The sequence below is a fragment of the Mycena indigotica genome (assembly GCF_014461135.1).
Source record: "Mycena indigotica strain 171206Taipei chromosome Unknown Mind.scaff0006, whole genome shotgun sequence".
Classification (NCBI taxonomy): domain Eukaryota; kingdom Fungi; phylum Basidiomycota; class Agaricomycetes; order Agaricales; family Mycenaceae; genus Mycena; species Mycena indigotica.
In genome coordinates, this window is record NW_023503005.1 from 4,611,018 (window position 1) to 4,633,486 (window position 22,469).

General features: G+C 51.2%; 7 protein-coding genes across 7 annotated transcripts; 3 read left to right on the forward strand and 4 right to left on the reverse strand.

Annotated features, from left to right (window-relative positions):
• Nucleotides 1-62: 62 nt before the first annotated feature.
• MIND_00785500 (Peptidase S59 domain-containing protein) lies at nt 63-3,212 on the reverse strand (the record flags this gene model as incomplete). The annotated part of the gene is made up of 6 exons (XM_037364542.1): nt 63-1,552; nt 1,606-1,911; nt 1,959-2,379; nt 2,428-2,588; nt 2,646-2,918; nt 2,963-3,212. 6 exons carry the CDS (start codon nt 3,210-3,212, stop codon nt 63-65), a joined length of 2,901 nt encoding a protein of 966 aa, XP_037220186.1.
• A 153-nt stretch (nt 3,213-3,365) lies between these two features.
• Nucleotides 3,366-7,234, forward strand: MIND_00785600 (DNA-directed RNA polymerase subunit beta; the record flags this gene model as incomplete). Its single annotated transcript, XM_037364543.1, has 6 exons — nt 3,366-3,618; nt 3,671-3,756; nt 3,805-4,741; nt 4,791-5,623; nt 5,671-6,199; nt 6,246-7,234. The coding sequence occupies 6 exons, from the start codon at nt 3,366-3,368 to the stop codon at nt 7,232-7,234; spliced, it is 3,627 nt and encodes a 1,208-aa protein (XP_037220187.1).
• A 462-nt stretch (nt 7,235-7,696) lies between these two features.
• Nucleotides 7,697-9,739, reverse strand: MIND_00785700 (uncharacterized protein; the record flags this gene model as incomplete). Its single annotated transcript, XM_037364544.1, has 4 exons — nt 9,659-9,739; nt 9,335-9,612; nt 8,219-9,284; nt 7,697-8,164 (listed from the first exon to the last, which is right to left on the reverse strand). The coding sequence occupies exons 1-4, from the start codon at nt 9,728-9,730 to the stop codon at nt 7,697-7,699; spliced, it is 1,884 nt and encodes a 627-aa protein (XP_037220188.1). The 5' UTR covers nt 9,731-9,739.
• An 818-nt stretch (nt 9,740-10,557) lies between these two features.
• Nucleotides 10,558-12,516, reverse strand: MIND_00785800 (uncharacterized protein; the record flags this gene model as incomplete). The annotated part of the gene is made up of 4 exons (XM_037364545.1): nt 10,558-10,950; nt 11,002-12,067; nt 12,122-12,396; nt 12,445-12,516. The coding sequence occupies 4 exons, from the start codon at nt 12,514-12,516 to the stop codon at nt 10,558-10,560; spliced, it is 1,806 nt and encodes a 601-aa protein (XP_037220189.1).
• Nucleotides 12,517-13,857: 1,341 nt separating this feature from the next.
• MIND_00785900 (uncharacterized protein) lies at nt 13,858-14,554 on the reverse strand (the record flags this gene model as incomplete). Its single annotated transcript, XM_037364546.1, has 5 exons — nt 13,858-14,165; nt 14,211-14,253; nt 14,313-14,403; nt 14,467-14,487; nt 14,541-14,554. 5 exons carry the CDS (start codon nt 14,552-14,554, stop codon nt 13,858-13,860), a joined length of 477 nt encoding a protein of 158 aa, XP_037220190.1.
• Nucleotides 14,555-14,761: 207 nt separating this feature from the next.
• MIND_00786000 (uncharacterized protein) lies at nt 14,762-18,550 on the forward strand (the record flags this gene model as incomplete). Its single annotated transcript, XM_037364547.1, has 10 exons — nt 14,762-14,946; nt 14,993-15,101; nt 15,149-15,283; nt 15,336-15,401; nt 15,455-17,186; nt 17,240-17,260; nt 17,307-17,446; nt 17,495-17,600; nt 17,648-17,868; nt 17,918-18,550. The coding sequence occupies 10 exons, from the start codon at nt 14,762-14,764 to the stop codon at nt 18,548-18,550; spliced, it is 3,348 nt and encodes a 1,115-aa protein (XP_037220191.1).
• A 257-nt stretch (nt 18,551-18,807) lies between these two features.
• MIND_00786100 (uncharacterized protein) lies at nt 18,808-21,898 on the forward strand (the record flags this gene model as incomplete). Its single annotated transcript, XM_037364548.1, has 7 exons — nt 18,808-18,829; nt 18,878-19,194; nt 19,244-19,407; nt 19,461-19,600; nt 19,649-20,025; nt 20,075-20,167; nt 20,237-21,898. 7 exons carry the CDS (start codon nt 18,808-18,810, stop codon nt 21,896-21,898), a joined length of 2,775 nt encoding a protein of 924 aa, XP_037220192.1.
• Nucleotides 21,899-22,469: the final 571 nt, after the last annotated feature.

Sequence of the window (22,469 nt, forward strand, 5' to 3'; positions counted from 1 at the left end):
ACAGGTATGTACGTAGACTACGAGCAGACACGGAAAAAGAGAACAATATTATGTAATCACCACTAAAAGTGATCCACCGAAAACACCCACTCGCCCTTTTCTAGATCAAAACTCTCAAACGTCGTCTCCTTCATGTTTTTGAGCCGCCTCAGGTGCTTGATCGCTGCTGGGTGGCTCGCATCCTTGATTGGCTCCCGCGTAGCCTTGTCGACAGCCCAACACCTCACCAGCGTCAATCGAGCACGGACATTCAGCCCTTGCCCCGCTGGCGGCTTCTCGATCTCGTCACTGTCCGGATAGACCGAACACTCCTTGTCTTCGAACCTGATCACGCCCCCCAACAGTACATTCAGTTTCGGTAGTCCGGTCAGGTCCACAGGGTCGAGGAAACGAATCTCGCCGTACCCTACACGGCCAACCACCAGATCGGGGAAAGCGGACAGCTTGGTGTAGCCTGCCTGTCGCAGTGTGTTCAGGTCAGGTCGTAGCCAATATGTCCCCTCTTCGCCGTTCTCGTCTCCCTCGCCATGGTCATCGTTGGCTTGCGCAGCAAATCGATTTCCTGTCGCCGGAGCCGGCCGGGCTGCTGGAGATGGTGATTCCGCGACACGTGTGGTAGCGGCAGCGGCAGCCTGGGCCTCTTTTTCTCGCGCCGCGATGCTTAAGGCGGGGCTGAACGTGATCTTGCCTTTGCCAGCGCTTCCAGGCGATGAAGTCTTGCCAAATAGCTCCCCCGGCTCGACCTTCTTATCCAGAATTAGTTTCTTGACACTATTCTTCGTTCCGCTTCCAAGGGTCGGCGTCGAACTCCGAAGAAGGGCGTCGGGAGAGTCAACTCGGAGTACGCCAGGTCGACTCTGGCCAAGAGCGGAGGCAGCGAGGTTGCCTTGATGGAACGGATTCCCCGGCGCGGATGTCACGGTCATGGTACTCGATGAACCGAATCCGCGAAGTTTTGAAGAAGCGGGGCTGTAGCTCAGACCTACACGGGGGACTGGTGCTCGCATGGGGACATCGACGAAGAACGGGACCTTCTTCTTGGTCGACTGCTCCAGAGATACTGCATGTGGGCCCGGTGGAAGCATCGAGAACAGGTCGGTTGCGATCGGTTGAGCAATCGAAGTCGTCAACATTTGCTGGGGTTGTTGGGAGTTGTTGAGGTTCATGCTACCACCGAACAAATTGCTCGTGCCTGCATTATTGGTGGTGCTGTTTCCAAATGCCCCCCCACCACCAAACAGGCCGGATCCAGTCATGGAGTTCGATTGTCCCAAGGCTGAAGCTGCGGGTTTCGGTGCCCCAAACAGGCTATTGCCACCAAACGCTGAAGGTTGCTGCTGCTGAGTTGTGTTGCCGAAGAGTCCCGTGGTTGGCGCATTATTTGTTGTGTTCGTTCCACCAAACAAACCTGTAGTAGGTTTATTCCCGAATAGCGAGTTGGTCTGTTGCTGTTGATTGTTGTTGCCAAAAAGACCCGACCCGGTATTTGCCCCACCACCACCAAAAAGGCTATTGGTTGTTCCCGCAGGATTGGCCGTATTCCCACCAAACACTGGGAAAGAATGTTAGACGACGACGGCGGCGTAGAGTTGGAAATATACGAACAAGAATTGCCAGCAGTTTGTTGTTGCTGATTGTTGGTCCCGAATCCACCAAAAGCAGAAGGTTGTTGGGCTGGCTGCTGCTGCTGTCCCCCACCAAAGAGCGAGTTACCACCGAATGCATTTTGCGTCGGTTGAGCGGCGGGTTGACCAAACAGACCAGTTTTCGGCGCGTTGTTATTGTTGTTGTTGCCGAATGCCCCTCCACCACCACCAAAGACGGAGTTGGTTTGTCCATTGTTTGCGTTATTTGTATTCCCGAACAAACCCGTAGTCGGTTGCGTTGTTGCGGTAGCATTCCCAAACGCATCTATTACAAGTTAGTTGACACAGAATAACAATGATAAAAACACTCACTATTACCAAACGCGCCAAAGGCAGGCTTAGGGGCAGCAGCAGCGGCATTGTTGTTACCGAACACACCAGTCGTGCCACCACCAAAAACGCTGCTTTGCTGGGGTTGCTGCTGCTGCTGCTGAGGTTGGCCAAATGCGCCAAACGCAGACGTTTGTTGTTGTTGTTGTTGCGGCTGTCCAAATGCATTGTTGGTGGTTCCACCCCCGAAGACAGAGTTTGTCTGCTGGCCTCCAAATGCTCCGAATCCGGTTGCGGGTTGAGCAGCTGGTTGACCGAAAACAGAGGTCTGTGGTTGTTGGGCTGGCTGACCAAAAACATTGTTTGTCGGCTGTTGGGCACCAAACGCGCTGGGTTGTCCAAATGCGGTAGCACTTGCACCCGCTGTTTTCCGTCCTTGGGCATAGTCTTGATATCTCAATTCCTGAAACGAAGATCAGAGAGATTCAGATTGGCGGAGGTGGTCACATACCTCGAATGAAGTGCCGCGGTATGTTGGCATGCAAGTTATCGATTGGTAAAGACTGGTCGAGTTTGTTGCAGTATCCTTCTCGCTGAATGGTTGGAATGGTGGGTTTGAGGTGCCTGTTGTCACAGGTGGGACGTTCTCCATAGGACCATTGGAGGTATTTGCTAGAAAGTCGTGCACGATAAGCATACAGAATATAAGGAACGTTTTTGACCACGCACATGTTGTAGCTCCAAAAGCCGTTGTTGTTGCAGGCTTTCCAAAAATGGAGTTTGTCTGACCAAACGCGGACCCCGTGTTGTTTGCAGTTTGTCCAAATACTCCAGTCGTCGTCGTTGCGGCATTACCCCCAAATGCCCCACCTCCACCAAATGCACTCGTGCCACCACCTCCAAACGCGCCAAACCCTGTCGCTGGCTTCGCACCTCCGAATACCGGATTAACGGCGTTGGTCTGGCCATTGTTGTTGTTGTTGTTGTTGGCACCAAACGCACCTGCATGGATCAGGATTAGAGACCAACCAAAAAAAGACGCGTACCAAAAGCACCTGTTGTACCTCCAGTCGCGCCACCACCAAATATCGAGTTTGTAGGTTGCTGTTGTTGCTGCTGTGGCTGGCCAAACGCGCTAGACCCGCCGCCAAAAGCTGGTTGCTGGTTGACTGGGTTGTTTGTGGCGGTTGTTGAAGACGTACCAGTCTGGCCGAACGCTGAAGGCTGCCCAAACACCGAGGATTGTTGTTGCTGTGGTTGGGATTGTTGATTATTGCCCCACGTAGAGCCAAACATTGCGGAAGGAGGAGAGTTGCAAGCGCTTGACTCCCTCTGTAGTCACACTAAGTACTTGATGTGGCGGTGCCAAAGTCACGACTCAGACCCACATCAGTGTGACACATCCTATTCCGGCAACTCCGAAGTCGCGATTTTTTTTTGCGGCAGACCATGCCTGCGCCGCGAAGGCCACCTACGTTCAATACGCTTGCTCGCGAAGAGGCATTCAGGAATCCGCCGAAGAATGGCGCGACATACTCCATCCTCAACGAGTTTGTCGCCCCACACATCGAATCTTTCAACAATCTCTTCGACGACGGCGACCGACGCGGGTTGATATCCCTTGGAGTAGAGAGCATTGGAAAGCGTGTAGTGTTCGATGGGAGTGGGAAGGAGAGTGGTTCTTGGGGCAACCGAATGCAATGTGAGTGGAATCAAGCTTTCTAACCGACAACAGCTCATACGGGTTTCGACAGTTTGGATTGAGGACGTTGCAATTGGACGACCGATGGTACCGGAGAAAGACAAACACTCCATCAATCGCAAAGTATTTCCTGCTGAGGCACGTCAGAAACTATCAATTCCAACAGTTTACTGAAGAGGATGACAGGCAAGAGAGCGATTAACTTCATATCGGGGCAAAATGACCATAAAACTCTGTTGGAATGACCCCCAAGGTCAAAGACATGAAATGCACAAGGAATGTGGTCTCGTCCCAATAATGGTTCGCTCTGTGCGATGTAACATCGCCGGAATGTCTTCTGCAGACCTCGTCAAAAAGCATGAAGAGCCGGAAGAGTTCGGTGGCTACTTTATCATCAATGGAAACGAGCGTCTCATCCGGTACCTCATTCTACCCCGCCGAAATCATGTCATTTCCCTCCTTCGACCCACATTTGCTGCTCGTGGACCTTCATACACACAGTACGCCGTTCAAATCCGTTGCGTTCGCCCAGACGAAACCGCAGTCACAAACACACTGCACTACCTCTCTAATGGGAGTGCAATGCTTCGTTTTAGCTGGCGGAAGCAGGAATATGTTATTCCCATCATGCTCGTCCTCAAAGCTCTTGTTGGAGCATCAGACAAGGAAATATTCGAGGGCGTCATGATGCAGGACTACGGCAACACCTTTTTAAGCGATCGCGTTGAGCTGCTTTTACGCAGTTTCAAGATGTTCACATTGAGCACTGGCGACCAATGTCTCGAATACCTTGGCGATAAATTCCGCGTCGTTCTAAACACCCCGGAGGATTGGACCAACTCTGCAGTAGGAGCGCATCTAATCAATAAACTCATTCTCGTCCACCTGGAAAACCCGCGCGATAAATACCGCATGCTAATTTTTATGCTCCGCAAGCTATACGCCTTAGTGTCCAACTCATGCTGCGCCGACAATCCCGATTCTCCTCAACACCAAGAAGTTCTTCTTCCTGGCCACCTTTACGCAATGATAATCAAGGAAAGGTTAGAAGAAATCCTCAATGCTATCCGAACGAGCATCAGCCTTGATGTGCGGAACGATGTCGTGGTCGACTTCAATGACAGTATGACCAACGTTCTCTCTTCTTGCAGCTATCTTAACGTGCACTGTAGAGAAATATCTTCAGAAGATTCTGAGTAAGATCAGCTTCGACATTGGCGCCAAACTCGCCAACTTCCTTGCCACCGGCAACCTCGTTTCACCCACAGGTCTCGACCTACAGCAAGCATCAGGCTTTACCATTGTTGCTGAAAAGCTCAACTGGTTACGGTACATCAGTCACTTTCGATGTATTCACCGTGGTGCTTTCTTCGCCGAACTTAAAACGACCACTGTCCGTAAACTTCTTCCCGAAGCCTGGGGTTTCCTCTGCCCTGTTCACACACCCGATGGTTCTCCTTGCGGTCTCCTTAATCATCTCTCCCGAACTTGCCGAATTGTTACCGCCACCCTTGCTGTCGGGCATATCCCCGCCGTCCTCTCCGCTCATGGTATGACCCAGGCATTCTCCGCTGCGTCTGTTGATGGTCGGAAGAACATTTGTGTTCAACTCGACGGTTGTGTTATCGGCTGGGCACGGCCTGCCGTTGCCAAACAACTCGCAACTAATTTACGAATATGGAAGACGGAGGGTCTGAACGATATACCTCTGGATCTTGAAGTTGGATTGGTTCTCGAGTCAAGGGGCGGACAATACCCTGGCCTGTTCTTGTTCTCTTCGCGGTCGCGGATGATGAGGCCTGTGAAGTATCTTGCAAACGGCCGAGACGATCAGGTTGGACCGTTTGAGCAGGTTTATATGGACATCGCTTGCACTCCGGAGGAGATCGAGGTTGGCACCTCCTCCCATGTCGAGCATAACCCGACCAACTTTTTGTCGATTCTGGCAAATCTGACACCGTTTTCGGACTTCAACCAGAGTCCCCGTAACATCTACCAGTGTCAGGTATGGTTGTTTTCCCACCTTTTGCGTCTTAATAATACGATCTGTAGATGGGTAAACAAACTATGGGGACACCATCGACCGCTCTGCAACATCGGACAGACAATAAACTCTACCGTCTCCAAACAGGACAGACACCAGTCGTTCGACCTGCCCTCCACAACACCTATGCTATGGACGCCTACCCCAATGGAACCAACGCCATTGTGGCCGTCATCTCCTATACGGGCTACGACATGGAGGACGCGATGATTCTCAACAAGTCTGCTCACGAAAGAGGTTTTGGCTACGGGACTGTATACAAGTCCCAAGTAGTTGACCTACGCGACCTGCCAGGATCTACAAAGACTGGCCCTGCACAGCTGCATTTCGGTTTGGGCAAAGAAATCACTAGAAGACCGGAGGACGACCCTCATCATTGTCTGCAGACACTTGATGTAGACGGACTGCCCTTTGTTGGTGCACATCTCTCCACTGGCGACCCAATAGCGGGTTACATTGACGACACGACCGGACGAACGCGGTTTGCCAAGTACAAAGGTGACGAGATGGCGATTGTGGATCAAGTACGGATGCTAGGTACCGTTAAACTCAACAGTCGTTCAATGTTCAATCAACTGCTTAGGTTCGGACGCCGGAGATTCCGAGCTGCAGAAAATCCAGGTCACGTTACGAATAACGCGGTCACCTGTCATCGGTGACAAATTCTCATCACGACATGGACAAAAAGGTGTCTGCTCGCAGAAATGGCCCGCGATCGACATGCCTTTCAGCGAGAGCGGGATGCAGCCTGATGTCATCATTAACCCTCACGCGTTCCCCAGTCGAATGACGATTGGAATGTTGGTCGAGAGTATGGCCGGTAAAGCAGGGGCAATGCATGGTCTGGCACAGGACGCGACGCCGTTCAAATTCACCGAGGAGGACACTGCAATCGACTATTTCGGCGAGCAGCTTCTTGCTGCCGGGTACAACTACTACGGCAACGAACCGATGTATTCTGGCATCACCGGCCAGGAATTTGCGGCTGACATCTACATCGGTGTTGTTTATTACCAACGCCTACGACACATGGTGCTTGATAAATTTCAGGTTCGAACAACTGGCCCTGTTGACCCTGTTACTCGTCAACCTGTCAAGGGCCGCAAACGCGCTGGAGGTATCCGATTCGGGGAAATGGAGCGTGATGCACTGCTTGCTCACGGGACTTCCTTCCTCCTCCAAGATCGCCTTATGAACTGTTCAGACTACTCGACTGCCTGGGTGTGTCGGACATGCGGCAGCCTGATTTCTCTTGGCTATGAAGACGTCAGTCTCGGCTCAGTCGCCACCTCTGGTTCAATCCGCCCCACTGGCCCGGGTGGGGAATACTGTCGCGTGTGTCGCGCAGCTGCGGAGCAAGATGACGAGCGTCAAAGGGCCGCATTGGCGAACGGAGACGCTGCCACTCCACCGCCAAAAGCTGATTTACACGTTGCCATTACTTCGCAACACGTCCTTGGACGCGCATCAAAAGGCGGCGACCTCGATGTCGTTGCTGTACCCTACGTGTTCCGATACCTTTGCGCGGAACTCGCCTCAATGGGAATCGCTGTCTCTCTTGCTGTCTCTTAGCTATCGATGAATATTAATTTCTTTCTGCTACACGTGCAATGGGTTCACTTGAGCACCATAAAACATTCGAAGAACACCAACTTTTGTTACTGCGAGTCTCGGTCATAACAAGGGCTTTGAACGCAGGAGTTGACACCCGCAAAAGACAGCTTTCGTTATCATGATTCATCAAGTCGTGCAGTAGACATTCGGGGGTACAAACTACAGGGTTTCTACACCATACTAATAGGACCCCGTGTTCTTCTATATGTAAACTCTGTTTTCGTGTTACTATTAGTACCACGCACTCTGAATCGCAACAACTCGAGTGTTGGAAAACTTTGCTTCTTGGATGATGAGTCGCGGCGTTGTAGACTCGAATAAGATTCACAATTCGTCGGATAGAGTGTTCCGTGAAACGCCTGTGCAGCTGTTTGTAACGGCAGGATGATATTGGCATAATAGTATTGGCAAACAAACAAATTATTCAAGCCCATTCAAATGGAATTGAAATTGAGTAGAGCGTTGCATTATGTGGTCCGGCAAGGGACCTGCTCGCACCAAGGTTCTGTCAACAACGGGAAGTAACGTGGGCATCAAATGTGGAGGCATATATGGAACAAGCTTTGGGGCTTTGCGGTAACGGACTTGGTATTCAAGTTCTCCGCCGACCCTCACTTGCACAATGTCCCAGATCAACCATGGTCCCCATGGGTAGTTCGTTGTATCTCGGATACCCGAGTACATATGAATCGAAATCTTGCGAAGCGTAGAAGGACGAGCTCTCTGTTCCGCAAGACTAGCAACTAGTCTATCGACGTAAGCCTGTGAAGCGTGGTAGTAGCCTCGGCGTGCAGATAGAGCATCAGCGTCCCGGGTGCCAGGAATATCAGCGTCGAATGAGAAGGTTTCGAGATGGAAAAGTTGAGAAAGAAGATTTCCAAAGGGACGCTGCATTAATCAATTACTAAGGCTTATCGAAAAGAGTCAAAATAGATAGCTCACGGTTGGGTCCCACCCCTCCGCCAAACGGGCTTCGTTAGGCCCGTCCCGCTTAGAATCTCGTCGAATCATGAGGTGTTGCAAGCGTGGAAACTTTCGGGGAATGATTTGGAGTAATTGCTCTTCTGCGGATAGTTCTCCATCTGCTTTGGTCGAATAGGAAATCTCCAATGAAGTAAGAGTAGGAAATTCCGCTCGAGAGAGTATACGGATCAAGGCGGAAGCAGGAATGACGAGTCGTTGAAAATAGAAAAAATCAAAGAGGGGGTATGCAGTGAGGAGCAATTTTTCCAACGTTGAAGGAAGGACACTAAGAATGTGTTCATCGGCAGAAATAGGCGCTTCGAAGTGCACGAGGTCGGGCAAGAGACGATGGCTGGTATATTTCGACAACGCATCTTGCGTCACATATTCACGACAGCCGATATCGTTGCTGGAGTTTTCGAGCTTAAGATGGGCAACTCGTAAACGTGGCATGGCATGTAAAACGTCAAGTATCCCTTCAGCTCCTTTTGAACCAAGAGGGAAGACGCCTTCTAGGTGGAGCTCCCTCATCGCGTTCCAGCGAACGGTTAAATCCAAGGCCTCGAGCACGAATTGGCCGGGCATGGATAAACTTTCGAGAGTTTTAGGATTGAGCCATGCCCGTGCCAGGCGTCCTTCGCTTGCGACAAGGTCCGCAGGGTATTGGCAGGTTTGGTCATGGTAGATGCCACCAGAAAAGCCGGCGATATTACTAGAAGGTGTGTATTTGAGCGGCCGGTGCATGTTATACGAGACGTGTGAAAGTCGAGAGACCGTTGAGAGGGCAACAGGACTTGGGCCTGAGTAGGGATGCGACGCCAGAACTAGTCTTTTGACGCTTGGAGTCGATATGATTACTTCGATAAGCTGTGGCCACGGCCCAAATGGGACTTCATAGAGCTGGACCTCATCCAAGTTAGTCATAGAGGTCAAGGCCTTGAGCTGCGAGGCTATTCGAACTTGGACTTGATGTGTGTAGTGTGATTCATACCCGTTGTCGAATAAACGAGTCCGAATGAATCTGTCGCCCAGCACAGCGAAAGTACTATCGACGAATATCAACATATGTTGGCAAGATTGGTTGGAGCTTTCTACCGTATGTATGGCCATAATGAAGACGGTGGAAGCTCATGCTTGAGCAACGGCGCCCACTCTATGCGACGAAATAGAGCGGGCATGAACAGGGACCGTAACTGGCGAGAAGCGGAGGACAGCATTTGTTGATCCCGCCCATTGAGCAGCGAAAAAAGTTCCATGAAAATATCCGTATTCAGGCCATGTAGACTGTAGTTGGGAGGTGGGTGGGGAGAAGCGACTTTATTCGTAGTATCCTGGCCGTTGATGGGGGCCCACAACCACGAGAAAATCCGAAACTACCATTGTAAGGGAACCGGTGAGCGTCTGTGAACGGAGACTAACCTTGAATCGTCTGAGCCCTAGAATCCAACGTCCAATGCGAGAGTTCACAAGAATTCTCCACAAAGCTTCCATGGAGCGAGATCGTAGAAGGAGAACAAGATTATACTCGTGTTGTGGGTGCACATGATGGAGGGTGTAGGGCCGCGCACGGTCACCTGACTCGTGAGTCTTGACTAAGTTGACTCGTCAGATGGTTGATTCCGACACGTTCGACACTACTGCTACACAATTCCTGAATGAGGTCGAATCTCACTACACTGCGGAAGTCCAAGCACGAATCGCGCCTCACAGCTCAAGACTCTGGCCTCCATGAGTCATGACCAACTTGGATGAGGTCCAGCTCTATCCCATTTGGACCGTGGCCGCAGCTTGTTCAAGTAGTTTTATCGACTCTAAGCGTCAAAAGGCTAGTTCTGGCATTACAACCCTGCAAGGTTCCAAGTGCTGTTCCCTCACAACTGTCGACTCTCACATGTCTCGTACAACATGCAGTGTCATGCACCAGCCCTGCAACTACCCTCCTCTAAATCACGCCATAAGCTCGTTCGAACTTCGCGTACCAGGAGTGAACGAGGCTGGCGCAGGCATGGCTGAACTCATAGACTCTCGAGAATCTAGGCTGTTCCCTACGTTTTCCGATACCTTTGCGCGAATCTCGCCTCAATGGGAATCGATGAATATAATTTTCTTTCTGCTACACGTGCAATAGGTTCTCAAGCCGATTTAAGCACAATAAAACATTTGAAGAACATCCCCAACCCTTGTTACTACCAGTCTTTCGGTCATAGCAGCGGCTTTGAACGCATGAGTTGACATCTACAAAAGACATCCATTGTTATCATGATTCATCAAGCCGTGAAGTGGACATACGAGTTCCTTCGGGGTACAAAGCAGGATTTTTACACCATATTGATAGGGCGCCAGGGTATACCGAGTGATCTTGAATCAAATTGAGGAGGAGGGGGCTCGCGTCTACGGACTTCGTATTCGGGGTTTCCATCCGGGTCAAACCCCACTTGTAAAATATCCCAAATCAACCACGGTCCCCAGGGGTATGCAGATACCACACCACCAGTGCACTTATACGATGAAATCTTGTGAAGCTTGGAAGGACGCGCTCGGTGTTCTGCTATACTAGTGACCAGCTGGACCGTGTATTCGCTAGCGGGAGCGAAGTTAACAAAACCATGGCGAGCAGGCAGGATGTCTGCTTCCTGGGTACCAGGAATATCAGCGTCGAATGAAAACGTTTCGAGATGTGCAAGCTTTGAAACGAGAGTTTCAAAATGACTCTGAAAGAATGAATTAGAACTACTAGCAATGAATTCGCAAGAATAACTCACAGTTGGGTCCCACCCTAATGCAAAATGGACACCGTCCGGACCGTCCCGCTGGGCATCTCGTCGAACCATAAGGTGTTGTAAAGCAGGAAAGATTCGAGGAATGGCCTGGAGTAGTTCCTCCTCGGCCAAAAGTTCTCCGTCGGCTTTGGTCGAATAAGATAGCTCCAGTGAACGAAGGGTCGGAAATTCTGCGGCAGAGAGCAAGCGGAGTAAAGCAGAAGCAGGGATGCCAAGCGGTTTGAATTGAGTCGTCGCATTGAGGGGATATGCGATGAGAAGTAATGTTTCCAATGTGGGAGGAAGGACACTAAGAATGTGATCATTGGCAGAGATCGGGGCTTCGAAATGCACCAGATCAGGAAGCAGACTCTTGTTGTGGGCGAATCTTGTCAATGCATCTTGCGTGACATATTCACGACATTCGGTATCCTGACTGCATTGTTCGAGCTTGAGACGGGCAACTCGTAAACGTGGCATGGCACATAAAACATCGAGCATTGCCGATGTCCCTTTGGGGCTGAGGGGGAAAACACCTTCGAGATGGAGCTCCTTCATCAACTCCCAGCGAACAGTGAGATCCAACGCTTCGAGCACGAATTCCCCAGGCATCGACAAGCTTTCGAGAGTTTTGGGATTTAGCCATGCGCGCGCCAGCCGTCCTTCGCTTGCGGCAAGATCCGCAGGGTATCGAAAGTCTGCTTCATGGTAGAAACCGTAAGAGCGCATGTAAGCAGGACCAGGATTGCGTCGTAAAGGTCGGTGCATGTTGTACGAGACGTGCGAAAGTCGAGAGACAGTCGATAGCGACACCTCACTTGGGTTTTCGCAAGGGTCTGATGCCAGGAACAGTCGCTTGACACTTGAAGTCAAAAGCACCGATTCAATGAATTCTGTCCATGGGCCGAATGGGATATTATAGAGGCGGACCTCATCCAGACTCGCCATCGAAGGAAGAGCCTCATTGAGCTGTGAAGTGATTTGGGCTTGGAGTTCCTTCGTGTAGTCCACGGCAGGCGTCGGTTGTTGGAACCCGGAGAATCCGCTGCGTCCTTGCACAGTAAAGATACTGTCAATGAAGCGACGATGAGTGTCATTTCTCTCGAAATTAGAATGAACCCACCGTATGTATGACCACAGGGTTGGAGGCGGAAACCCGCGCGCAGACAAGGGCTGCCAGCATATGCGACGGAATAAAAGTGGCATGAACAAGGAGCGCAGCTGGGGTGAAGCAGTGGCTAATGCGCGTCGATCCTGGCCATTCAGTAGCGCAAAAATATCCGAGAAAACGTCAGTGTTCAGGCCATGCAAGCCATTACTGGGAGGCCGAGGGGACTTGATTTGATTATTAGCATCCTGTCCATGTCGAGGAGTCCACAGCCATGAGAAAAGTCGAAACTAAGCACAGCGATGAGAATTAGGCATCGATGATCATAGAAGACTCACCTTGAAGCGTGCGAGCCCCAGGATCCAGCGTGTAAAACGTGAATTGACAAGGGCTTTCCGAATGGCCTCCATTGAGGGAGATTGTGGAAGGAAGACAGAGTTATAGGTGTTGTGTGGGCGCACATGAGAATACAAATACAAGGGTGTCACATCCCGCTCTGATCCCAAACCCGGCACACACCACCACCGAGCGGCCAGACGGAACCGGCGTCCCGGCCACCGCGTCTTAGTAGTTAGTGTACTTGTTGCGGTATATAAGTGCAGAAACAAAAAAAAAAAAAAAAAAAACATTGGTCATCGTGACATGATTGTAGAAATTCGACCACTTCAAGAATAAGCTCTATCTAATATCAGGTTCAACTGGTCTCTTGGGAGGCGTCGCGAACTTGACCTTCTACATCTGCTGCTCTGCTGCGGTCGTGGGCACCACAATCGTTGAGAGTTGAATGAGATTATAAAGCGGCTCCGCCCAGTGATATGCTCAATAAAAATTTATGGAGACATCTAGGGAGTTCAAAAGCAATCATATCATGGTATGGGGACTGCCTTGTCCGATCTAAACTCTGTTTTCCTGTTAATACTATGAGTACTACGCACTCGCAACAACTTGAGTTCTCAAAAACTGTGCTTCTTAGATGAGCCGCAGCGTTGTAGACGTCTAATGAGATTCACAATTATAGCAATATTTGCAAAACATGCATATGATGTACTGGAGGTCTACTATGCTACTCCAATTTACAGGTTACCACCAAGGATTCCTCGACTTCCTTGACTCAACGGGCTAACACTGATTCTGATTCCATTCGCAGACTAGGTTCTACAGCGCTTGGGAGACTGGGCGTGAGCTCGACTTGGAAACTGTTTGGAATCCCAGGACAAAGATATTCGTATTACTGCACTGGCTATGTACTATGTATATCGGGCCAATCCCCGGAAACCGGCGTTCCTCAGTGGGACCGTGCCGCGTAATGCTATCCTATCATATCCGTCGGATAGACAATTCGTCGGATAGTGTTCTGTGAACCGCCTGTGCAGCTGTTTGTCGACGGCAGGATGATATCCAGTGGCATAATAGTATTGGCAAACAAACAAATTATTCACGCCCATTCAAATGGAATGGGAATTAAGTAGAGCGTTGTATTATGTGCTCCGGCAACGGAACTTCTCGCAGCAAGGCCCTGTCAAAACCGGGAGGTAACGTAGACATAGAAGATGGAGGCATATACGGAACGGGTTTTGGGGTTTTGCGGTAACGGATTTGGTATTCAAGTTCTCCGCCGACCCTCACTTGCACAATGTCCCAGATCAACCATGGTCCCCATGGGAAATTCGATGGCCCTGCACTAGTGCACATATAAATCGAGATCCTGCGAAGCGTAGAAGGACGAGCTCTGTGTTCCGCAAGACTAGGAACTAGTCTATCGACGTAAGCCTGTGAAGCTTGGTAGTGGCCTCGGCGTGCAAAGGGAGCATCAGAGTCGCGGGTGCCAGGAATATCAGCATCGAACGCTCCAGTGAACGAAGACCTGGGAATTCGACACGAGACAGTACGTGGAGTAAAGCAGAAGCAGGAATGATCAGTCGTTTGAAGAACCTCGAGTCATTGAGTGGATAGGCGATAAGAAGTAGCCTTTCCAATGTTGCAGGGAGGACACTGAGGATGTGTTCAGCGGCAGAGATAGGCGCTTCAAAGTGCACTAGTTTGGGCAACCGATGTCGCGCTGGCACAGAGAGGCATCGCCTATTTCGGTGATTCGTATGATTACATTGAAGAGCTGGTCGCCAGCCTTGCAGAGCACAGGGCGCGTCCTTCCGTGCTTCGTAAGATTTCGGCCTATACATACACGGGTGGACAGGTGCTGGCTTACCCTTGGGGTCCATGGTTGATCTGGGATCTTGTCCAAGTGAGGTCCAATGGAGGCTTCGAATACCAAGTCCGCAAACGCGAACCCCCCAGACCTAGTCTGTACATGCCCATTCCTTCCACTTCACTATCGATGGTATCCGCCAGTGGGCCCGAACCAATGACGCAGCGCTTGGGTACTAGTATTGTCAATTATTAACGGTGTCGTATGATCATTCTGGGGTGTACTAACAGTGTTGTGTACATTTTCACCTACTATTAGCCACATATATATGTACAGCTGTAAGTGGCTGTCAAGGCCCACCACTGATTCTTATTGAAGAATGTGGTGTGAAGCGCCTGTTTAGCTGTTTGTTGTGTCAACTCGGCCTAAAGGACGGAGAACGAAAATCGCAGTGATTGACAGGTGATCACGAGTACTAAATCAAGCGGTTTGCTCTCAACCACCGGCCAATGTCGCGTGGCGAGGCTTACCTGCCTGTTTCCTTTCCCAATATCATCACACCAGAGGAACATGCCGCCAACATCGAACAAATTTCCTTTTACAAAAGGAAACTCGCAGAGATGGAGGCAAAGAACGACCAAGGTCTCAAAAATCACCAACGGCAGTTTTACCAACAACAAGCGCAAGAAGCTGCGTGCGTGTCCCACTCACCTTTCTTTCACGTTATTGAGATCTTTTAGTTTCCGTTTGAAGCAGCTAGACGAAGGCATTGTGCCGCCTCCGCCCACTATCCATTACGAGCCAATGCCGACCGCGACGATCGAAGAAATTCATAGTCCAGATCGCTTTGTACGAATATTGCAAGATGCTTACTTCTTTGTCTGACTTGTTTTCAGCCCCCTGCGCAACAGAACGGAAACTCAGCTCAATGGTCATATACAAACAATCCGGCTTTCCCATCTCAACAACAGTATCCCTCAACCCCACACACTCCCGCCCCGAACCAACGAATAGTGCCTCCAGTCCCTCCTGTTAGAAATATGCCCTTGAATCCCACAGACAATGACTAAACGTTTCCGGCAGCAGCTCACTAATCCACTACCACCGAATTATCCACAACACCAAGTCACGGTATCTCACGGGCCCTCGGTGCGTATATATTCGGTAGCTCACCCTCACTCGACTAAAAAGTGCTGGAATAGAATGGGAATCAACTCAGCTACGGCATCTCCCCATTTGCATCCAGCTCTGGACAACAGCGACGAGCAGAGCTGGGGGTCCCTTCAATGACGAATGCGCAACAGAATTCACCAATACATGCTGTATCAAATGGGAGGCCAACGCCCACGGGAAACGGCGTTATGAGGGGACCAACTCCGTCAAACGGAGTGGCCTCGCATTTGATCCCTACTTCCTCTAATCTCCCCACTCCCAATGATGCGCCTCTGTTACATAGATCCGACGGCATTGCGAATGGGCAAACGGTACGGAATGGTGGTCAAGGTGGCCCGCCTCCAGCGGCCCATGCTGGAGCGACGACAACTGTTGTGAAGGCCCCCGCACATTTAACACCAGCGAGTGCATTGAACACTGCACTGCTTCAATCGCAAGCTTCTTCTAGATCACAAACGCCAACGAATGCTATTGCGAGCGGGTCGAACCCGAAATTGGTGACCAAGGCTGCAGGACAAGCACCCGGGAGTTCCAAGTCGAGCACGACACAGAAGACAACTGCGCCTTCATCATCCCAATTCACTGTTCAGAAGTTCAAGTTCGACAAAGTACCACAACCCTCATCGTCGACCGTCCCTCCTGCTGCATCCAGTGCCAGCATATCAACACCCGTCCCCTCCACGTCTCAGCACCTCCCAAATCTTTCACAGCGATGGACAAGGCTGCAAACACTTCTGAACCACTGGCAAAAAGCCGTAGCAAGTGAGGCTGTCCTCGACATTCCCATGACTAAGCTTCGTGTCATCAAAAGGGAGGGGGGTTTCCTATATTTTTTCAGAACGGCTGGAATCGTCGGGCAAGGGGTCGGAGAATGGATTTCTCCCTCAGAGGTTCCTCAACTAGTTTCGTTGCAAGGCGAAGTCCAGATCTATGTGAGTCGTCGGACGGGTTCACATGTTGTCCTCGCAAAAACATTGGACCCGACGATACGAAGTGAATATGTTGTTTTGACTAGTCAAGCATCGAAAAATGCTCCAGAAGCTCGATATCCAACCGACCCTCCCCAAGGAACACCCCGAAGACAACCTTCTAAACCACCACTCCCCCCCGCGTCATTGCCGCGAACGCCAAAAGAAGTCCCCACCACTTTCCTTGCCCATGACCTTCTTCGTGCGCTGGGAAAGACAGAATTATACAAGGCCGATGATGAGTATGTGCGCTTTGCGAAACGGAGAGCAATTATGAGCGCAGGGCAAGGAGCCCCTGTCCCCGGCCCAGCTCAGGGACAGCCAATCGTATCGCTCCCAATGGCTGCGCCAATTCCGAAGCACGTAATCCCAGGTACTGCGGTTTTCAACCCTGCTGCGCCTACTCCTCGACCGTTATCGACGCAAAACCCCTATCGGCCTGGGCAGGCCCCTGGGTCAAGTTCGCACATACCAAACCTACCTAATCGTGTCCCGTTGTTCCTTCCTGACGATGGAGGCTCAATTTCGAAGTCTTCTTCACCACTGATTCCTGTTTTACCCTCGCCACCACCATCGGGACGACAAAATAAGGCGTATGTCTTGATACCGCCAGCTCCAGAATGGGTTACGAAGTTCAAGGCAAAGCAGTCTGCCGCCAGAAAGAAAGGGGAGGGCGACGATACTGAGTCGGAACGTGAGCTGGAGCGAGTTAGGAAGGCAAAGGGGAAAGAAAAGGCCGTACCTAAGCACCCGTTACTTGATCTGTCGACGCTGAAACAGAATCGCTCGCGAGGTACGCAGGGCTCGTCTTTGAGCAAGAAAAAGTCGGGCTCATCGCGTATTTAGGCTGGTATGACCATGTACAAAGTTCGCTATCTTGATTTTGCTTTGATTGGTTTTTTGACTGTGTTAGATGACGATGAGGCTGCAGCGATGTCAAGGGCTTTAGACTGTTTGGGGGAGATCCCTTGTCGATGGTACGCCTGCGAGTCAGTGTTGAATTCACTTGGGCATCTCGTTGCGCATGTCCTGAATGAACATCTCGAGAAACTCGTTGGTTATTACTTTTGGATCATCAATGCTTGCTAATCTTCTTTGTAGACTTGTGCTTGGCACAATTGTGCCGGCAAGACTTTTGCGAGTTCAGTCGATTTAGCCATCCATCTCGAAAGTCACGTTCTTCGGTCAATACCATGCGCTTATCAGGGTCAGTGGCTACGCGTTTTTTCTTCTTTTTACCACTTCCTTTGGCAGACTGCAACGAGATTTTCCGGCGACCTGCTCAGTTGACAGAACATCAGCGAACGCATGTTAGGGAGGGCAGGCCACTTCGGCCGGGTACACGTCCACTACGTGTCTTCTCCTCTGAGCCGGGAGTGCTGCCAAATCAGGTCCCTACGTGGACGTTCTTCTTGCCGTTGTCAGGGTTTGCGACGAGCATTTCGGCTGAGCGACATGCGCAAGTGGGTCCATGGGTAAGCTTGCTTTGGTCTTGTATCAATCGGAGTATGAATACGGCTATAGGTACTACGGAGCATCTGTGCGCCAACTTCGCGTCTGCGTATCAAGCAGTACAGTGCCACGCAGCGGATGGGAACCGTTCTGTTGCCCAACTATGAGTACATGCACTCTTCGGAGACAGACTATTCGGCCAGGACATCGCAGGCTACCAGGTTGCGAGACAAAGAGTTTGCGCCATTGCCATCGAAAGAAATGTCGGTGTTGATTGAGGAGGGCAAGTTTGTGCTGTGGCCAACAGCGGACCAGCTGGCGGCCAAACGAGAGCTGGAAGAAGAGGAACTTTTGAGGCAACGGCAAGAAGAGGAGGATGATGAAGATCCCAAACCGAGTGAGGATGAAGAGGCTGTTGATCAAGAACAATCGCTATTAGCCCCGCCTGAAGCTGGGCCGAGTGGGTTGTTGCAAGATGAGGTGGCAGCAGAGGCCGAGTCTGAGGAGAATGCTTCTGATGCCACCGTTTTGGAGGAGTCTATTGGCACTGAAACGAAGATGGCTGCCTGGGGACCGATGGAAGAAGCAGAAGAGGAGACACCTCGAATTGAGGCAATAGAAGAGGATGATCAGTCAGATTCTACAGAAGGTCATGGTGTAGACGAGGAGGACCAGGTTTTGGATATGCTTCAGGATGACGAGTAGACCTAGTATCTTTGAGTAATTAGTCGTTGCAGTTTGATTTGGCTTCTATTCGTTCTCCTGGCTCCATAACGTACTTACGTGCCTTGTATAACGAAACATTTAGCTTGACGACATCTTCTGTTTGAATTCTGCCGCCTTCGTTGCTCTCGTCGTCGTCTTGGGACTGGCAATGGTATGGATATTTGAGCTTCTTTTTTGATCCATCTGGCGCGTGCAGTGCTGAACGTGACACCCGTTTCTCGTCTTTCTTTCTGTCCATGACCGCCCCGGAGGTTACGGGTAATGTTTCTTGCTCCACTCGTACTGCGCCACATTAATCCCGACAAGGCCCACAATATATCTCCTCACACTCTGCCGACGTCATACTCAGCGACATCCGGCCCATTAAGCTGAAAGTGGATGGTCTCCGCTCCATCAATGTCCTTCTTGACGAATTCCTCTTCAACATTCTCAATACTGCCCGGTCGCTTTCGACGGACAAGCTGCGCGCGAGCCTGTTAAGCATTCTCCCGACCAGCTTGGGCAAGGAAGCATTACTCGAAGCGGAGGTCGAGCTACGAGCATATTGGGAAAGAACTCCCCGGCCAGGCCCGGGTGAAAGAGAGGACGATGGCACAACGTTTAATCTACAGTGGGCTTTCGAGGTGCGCGCCTGTTGTCTCGTCTCCGCCATGACTGACATTTATTCGGTAGCTACTCCGGCTCAAGTGCGAGGCATATTGCACATTAAACGAGTCTGATGAAGACTCCACTGCTGTCTCAAAACTCCAGGAACGGATGTCGCAGCTAGGCGGGACTACTCCTCCAGCATCCACACTCATTGCCCCGGCTTCCCTATATCTGACGGCTATTCTTGAGTGAGTCTATTAGCCTGTGCTGCTAATGCGAAACACGGCTGATTAAATTTTAGATCCGTATGCGAACACATCTTGTCCAATGTTGGGAGGGTGGCCGCCCGCGATAGCAGTCGTACGAGTGCTACAGTGCAAGATGTGTTCGTTGCTCTATGCGAGGACCACTCGATCTACGAGCTCTTCAAGTCGATGCGAGGTTTGTGGTTCCATCTTTCTCAGCACAAGCCCATCTGACGTTTCCTAGTTTATCAACAGATAGAACAACTAACGCAAACACCGAAGCCACGTCGCAGCAAGTCCTTCTCACGGAACGAGCGGTCATCGCTGTCGCGCAACTCGCCGTCAAATCAGGAGTTGGTGTCGTCAACAACTTCTGGCAGGGAGTCCTCGACCGGCCATCGCTCCCGAAACTCCACTGATATCACCCCTACCACCACCATGTCCCCCTCAGTTTCCTCCAACTCGCGCTCGTCCTTTGACAAGGCACGCAAGAAGTTCACTCGAAGCTCAAATTCCAACGAAGATGGGACGACCAACGGGCATAAGCGATCAGACTCGGTGTTGAGCGAAGACACGAAACAGACGTTGGCAGCGTACAATTCTAACTCTGATAGCCCTGAAGTGCGTCTGGTTTTTGATGCTTATTGGCAGCTCTCTAACTGTCGAGCAGGACTCTGCACTGGAGAAAGAGTTTGACAATCTCATGCGGTCTGGGTCGACAATGAAAGTTTCGCTTACACCGGATCGGCTAAAGACGATGGAGGTGCGTGTTGTCGGGCATCTGACAGGAGAATCTCGATCTGATGGGCTTCCTTTTTTATTTCTATAACAGGTATACAAGCAAGAAAAAGGGAAAGGTGCTCGGCGCCCTGCCCCTGTGGATACCAGCGCCTCGGTCGGCCCATCAACAGTCAGCACGACTGCAACCCCTCGGGCGAATGGCAGGAGGCCGTCGATCCGACCTAATGCGATTGAAGAGGATGAAGAGGAGGCTTCACAGCCGAAATCAACTCCCACGCGCAAGAATAATAATCCCTCTTCTTCTGCTCCCACTTCCATCACCTCTCCGCCTCGCAAGTCGTCCAAAGCGACTCTTGCTGAGCCAATGCCTGCGCCAACCCCTCAACGTCGACAGCCTGGAGGTGGAGGGCCTCGAGGGTTTGACACGGACTCAGGCTTCCCAGCCAAAACACGTCGAATTCAGAAAAACCGCGAGTCCCTAGACTTGGACGACGTCATGGCTGGCTCTGACGATGAACTCGACGATACTTCTGCTCCACCACTCCCACAAACACCAGCCAAGAGTATGTCGGCAACGCCATCATCAACCCCTGGCAGGATGCGAAGCCCATCTGCCGTCTCCAAATCAACCAGAGAGTTGATGGACTTCCTCAATGAGGGGCCTCCCGACGAGCCCCCCCGCACCCACAAACTATCTGCTGCTGGGCGAGACATGGTCGAGTTCTTGAATCAAGGGCCACCCGATTTTAGCAACGGCATTACGTCAAGCAACGGGATCAGCAGTGTAGAGAACGGGAAGAAGGGGTCGGGCAGGCTGCAACGAATGATGAGCAAACTGTCGATGAGTACCTCGGAGCGGGGTAGAAGTCAGCCGTCAGAGGATTTCGGGAGGAAGGCAATGTCGCCAACGACACCGATACGCACCACGGGACCAGGCCTGGCGCATCAGACTTCCTACGGAAATCTCGCCAATCGACCCATTCCCCCTCGGCCTCCACCAGTCCAGCCAATTTCGCCACCCGCGAGCGAAGGGGAGGATGAGTTCAATTCCGTTCGGGCGAGAAAACAATCCGCACCAACAACACCCAGGAGGGAGAATGGGACTACTCCAATTAAGACGAACGGATACACCTCTGGCGGGGAGGACTTCAGGACACGGAAGCCTTCTGTAGCCGGTCAGAGCCAGTCTCTCCGTGTTGTCCAGCCGAATCAAGCCCCGCCTCCCAAAGCTTCGCCCACTTCCCCTGCTCCTCGCCAGCCACTCCCTGCCCCACCTGTCGCCCCTATCCCTATTGTTGCAGAAGACCATGCGCACGATATGCGACGCATGTTGGCTGCTGCTACCAATGCGGACGAGTGCCGGTTGATTGTCGAGATGTTCCTCTCCAAATCCGGTGTCAAGAGTCCTGCGACCTCTCCAACCGACGCCTACCCGTCACCTTCTGCCTCTGACTCGCTACACCAGCAACAACTAAATTCGCTGGCGCCGAGCCCGGACGGGTTGATGGAGCTGGCGTTGGTCGAACTGTTTTTGGGTGGAGAACGGCTTGAGGGAAGCATTACCAAGCCGATTGTCTCTGCTTCGTCGCAACAGATTGCTCCTCGAAAACCCCTTCGCTCGAAAAAACGGCCCGACGGGCCCGCCTCGAGCTCGCCGCTGCCCGCCACCCCCACCACCCCCGTTTACACATCGCCCTCTGCTGCGCCATATACCCCCGCCGGCCATGGCGTGGTCGCTGAGGTCGGCGCTTAATGCGTGGTCCTAACTTAATCCTGTTTATATGCGAGATCTCGTCCATCTACTTACGTCGTACATACTCACCCGTTCTTTTTTTTTATTCTGAGCTGGAACAGGATATGTCTTATTGTAATTAGTTGAGTACATCCATTCGTTCGATTATGCTTTATGGAATACTACCTAGTATCAGCCTTGGACTTGGACGATTGTGAGGTCTTCTTTTGGATTCCTTTGTGGGCCTGCAACACCAGCTTCGACTTGCATTCTGTGCCAAAAGAAGAGTATTTTTATTGTGAGGACCATATGCGTACTCTGTCACGGTTGACAACTCTTGATTCCCGTTCCTGTTGACTTCGACCCACACATACACAACTTGCATTCCGCTCTTTTATCGGTGGCTTGGGCTGGGTTCCACATGCAAACTCGTCTTAGAAAGCGTTCGTCTATTTCACGCCATCCCAGCGAAAATAAAAACGAATGCAACAAGCAACTTGAAGAACACTGGCAACCGGTACCGTTATCAGAAGGGACCCACACTTCTACTGGCTTCTGTTGACAAGCCTTGGGTGATCGCTGTTATTCTCTT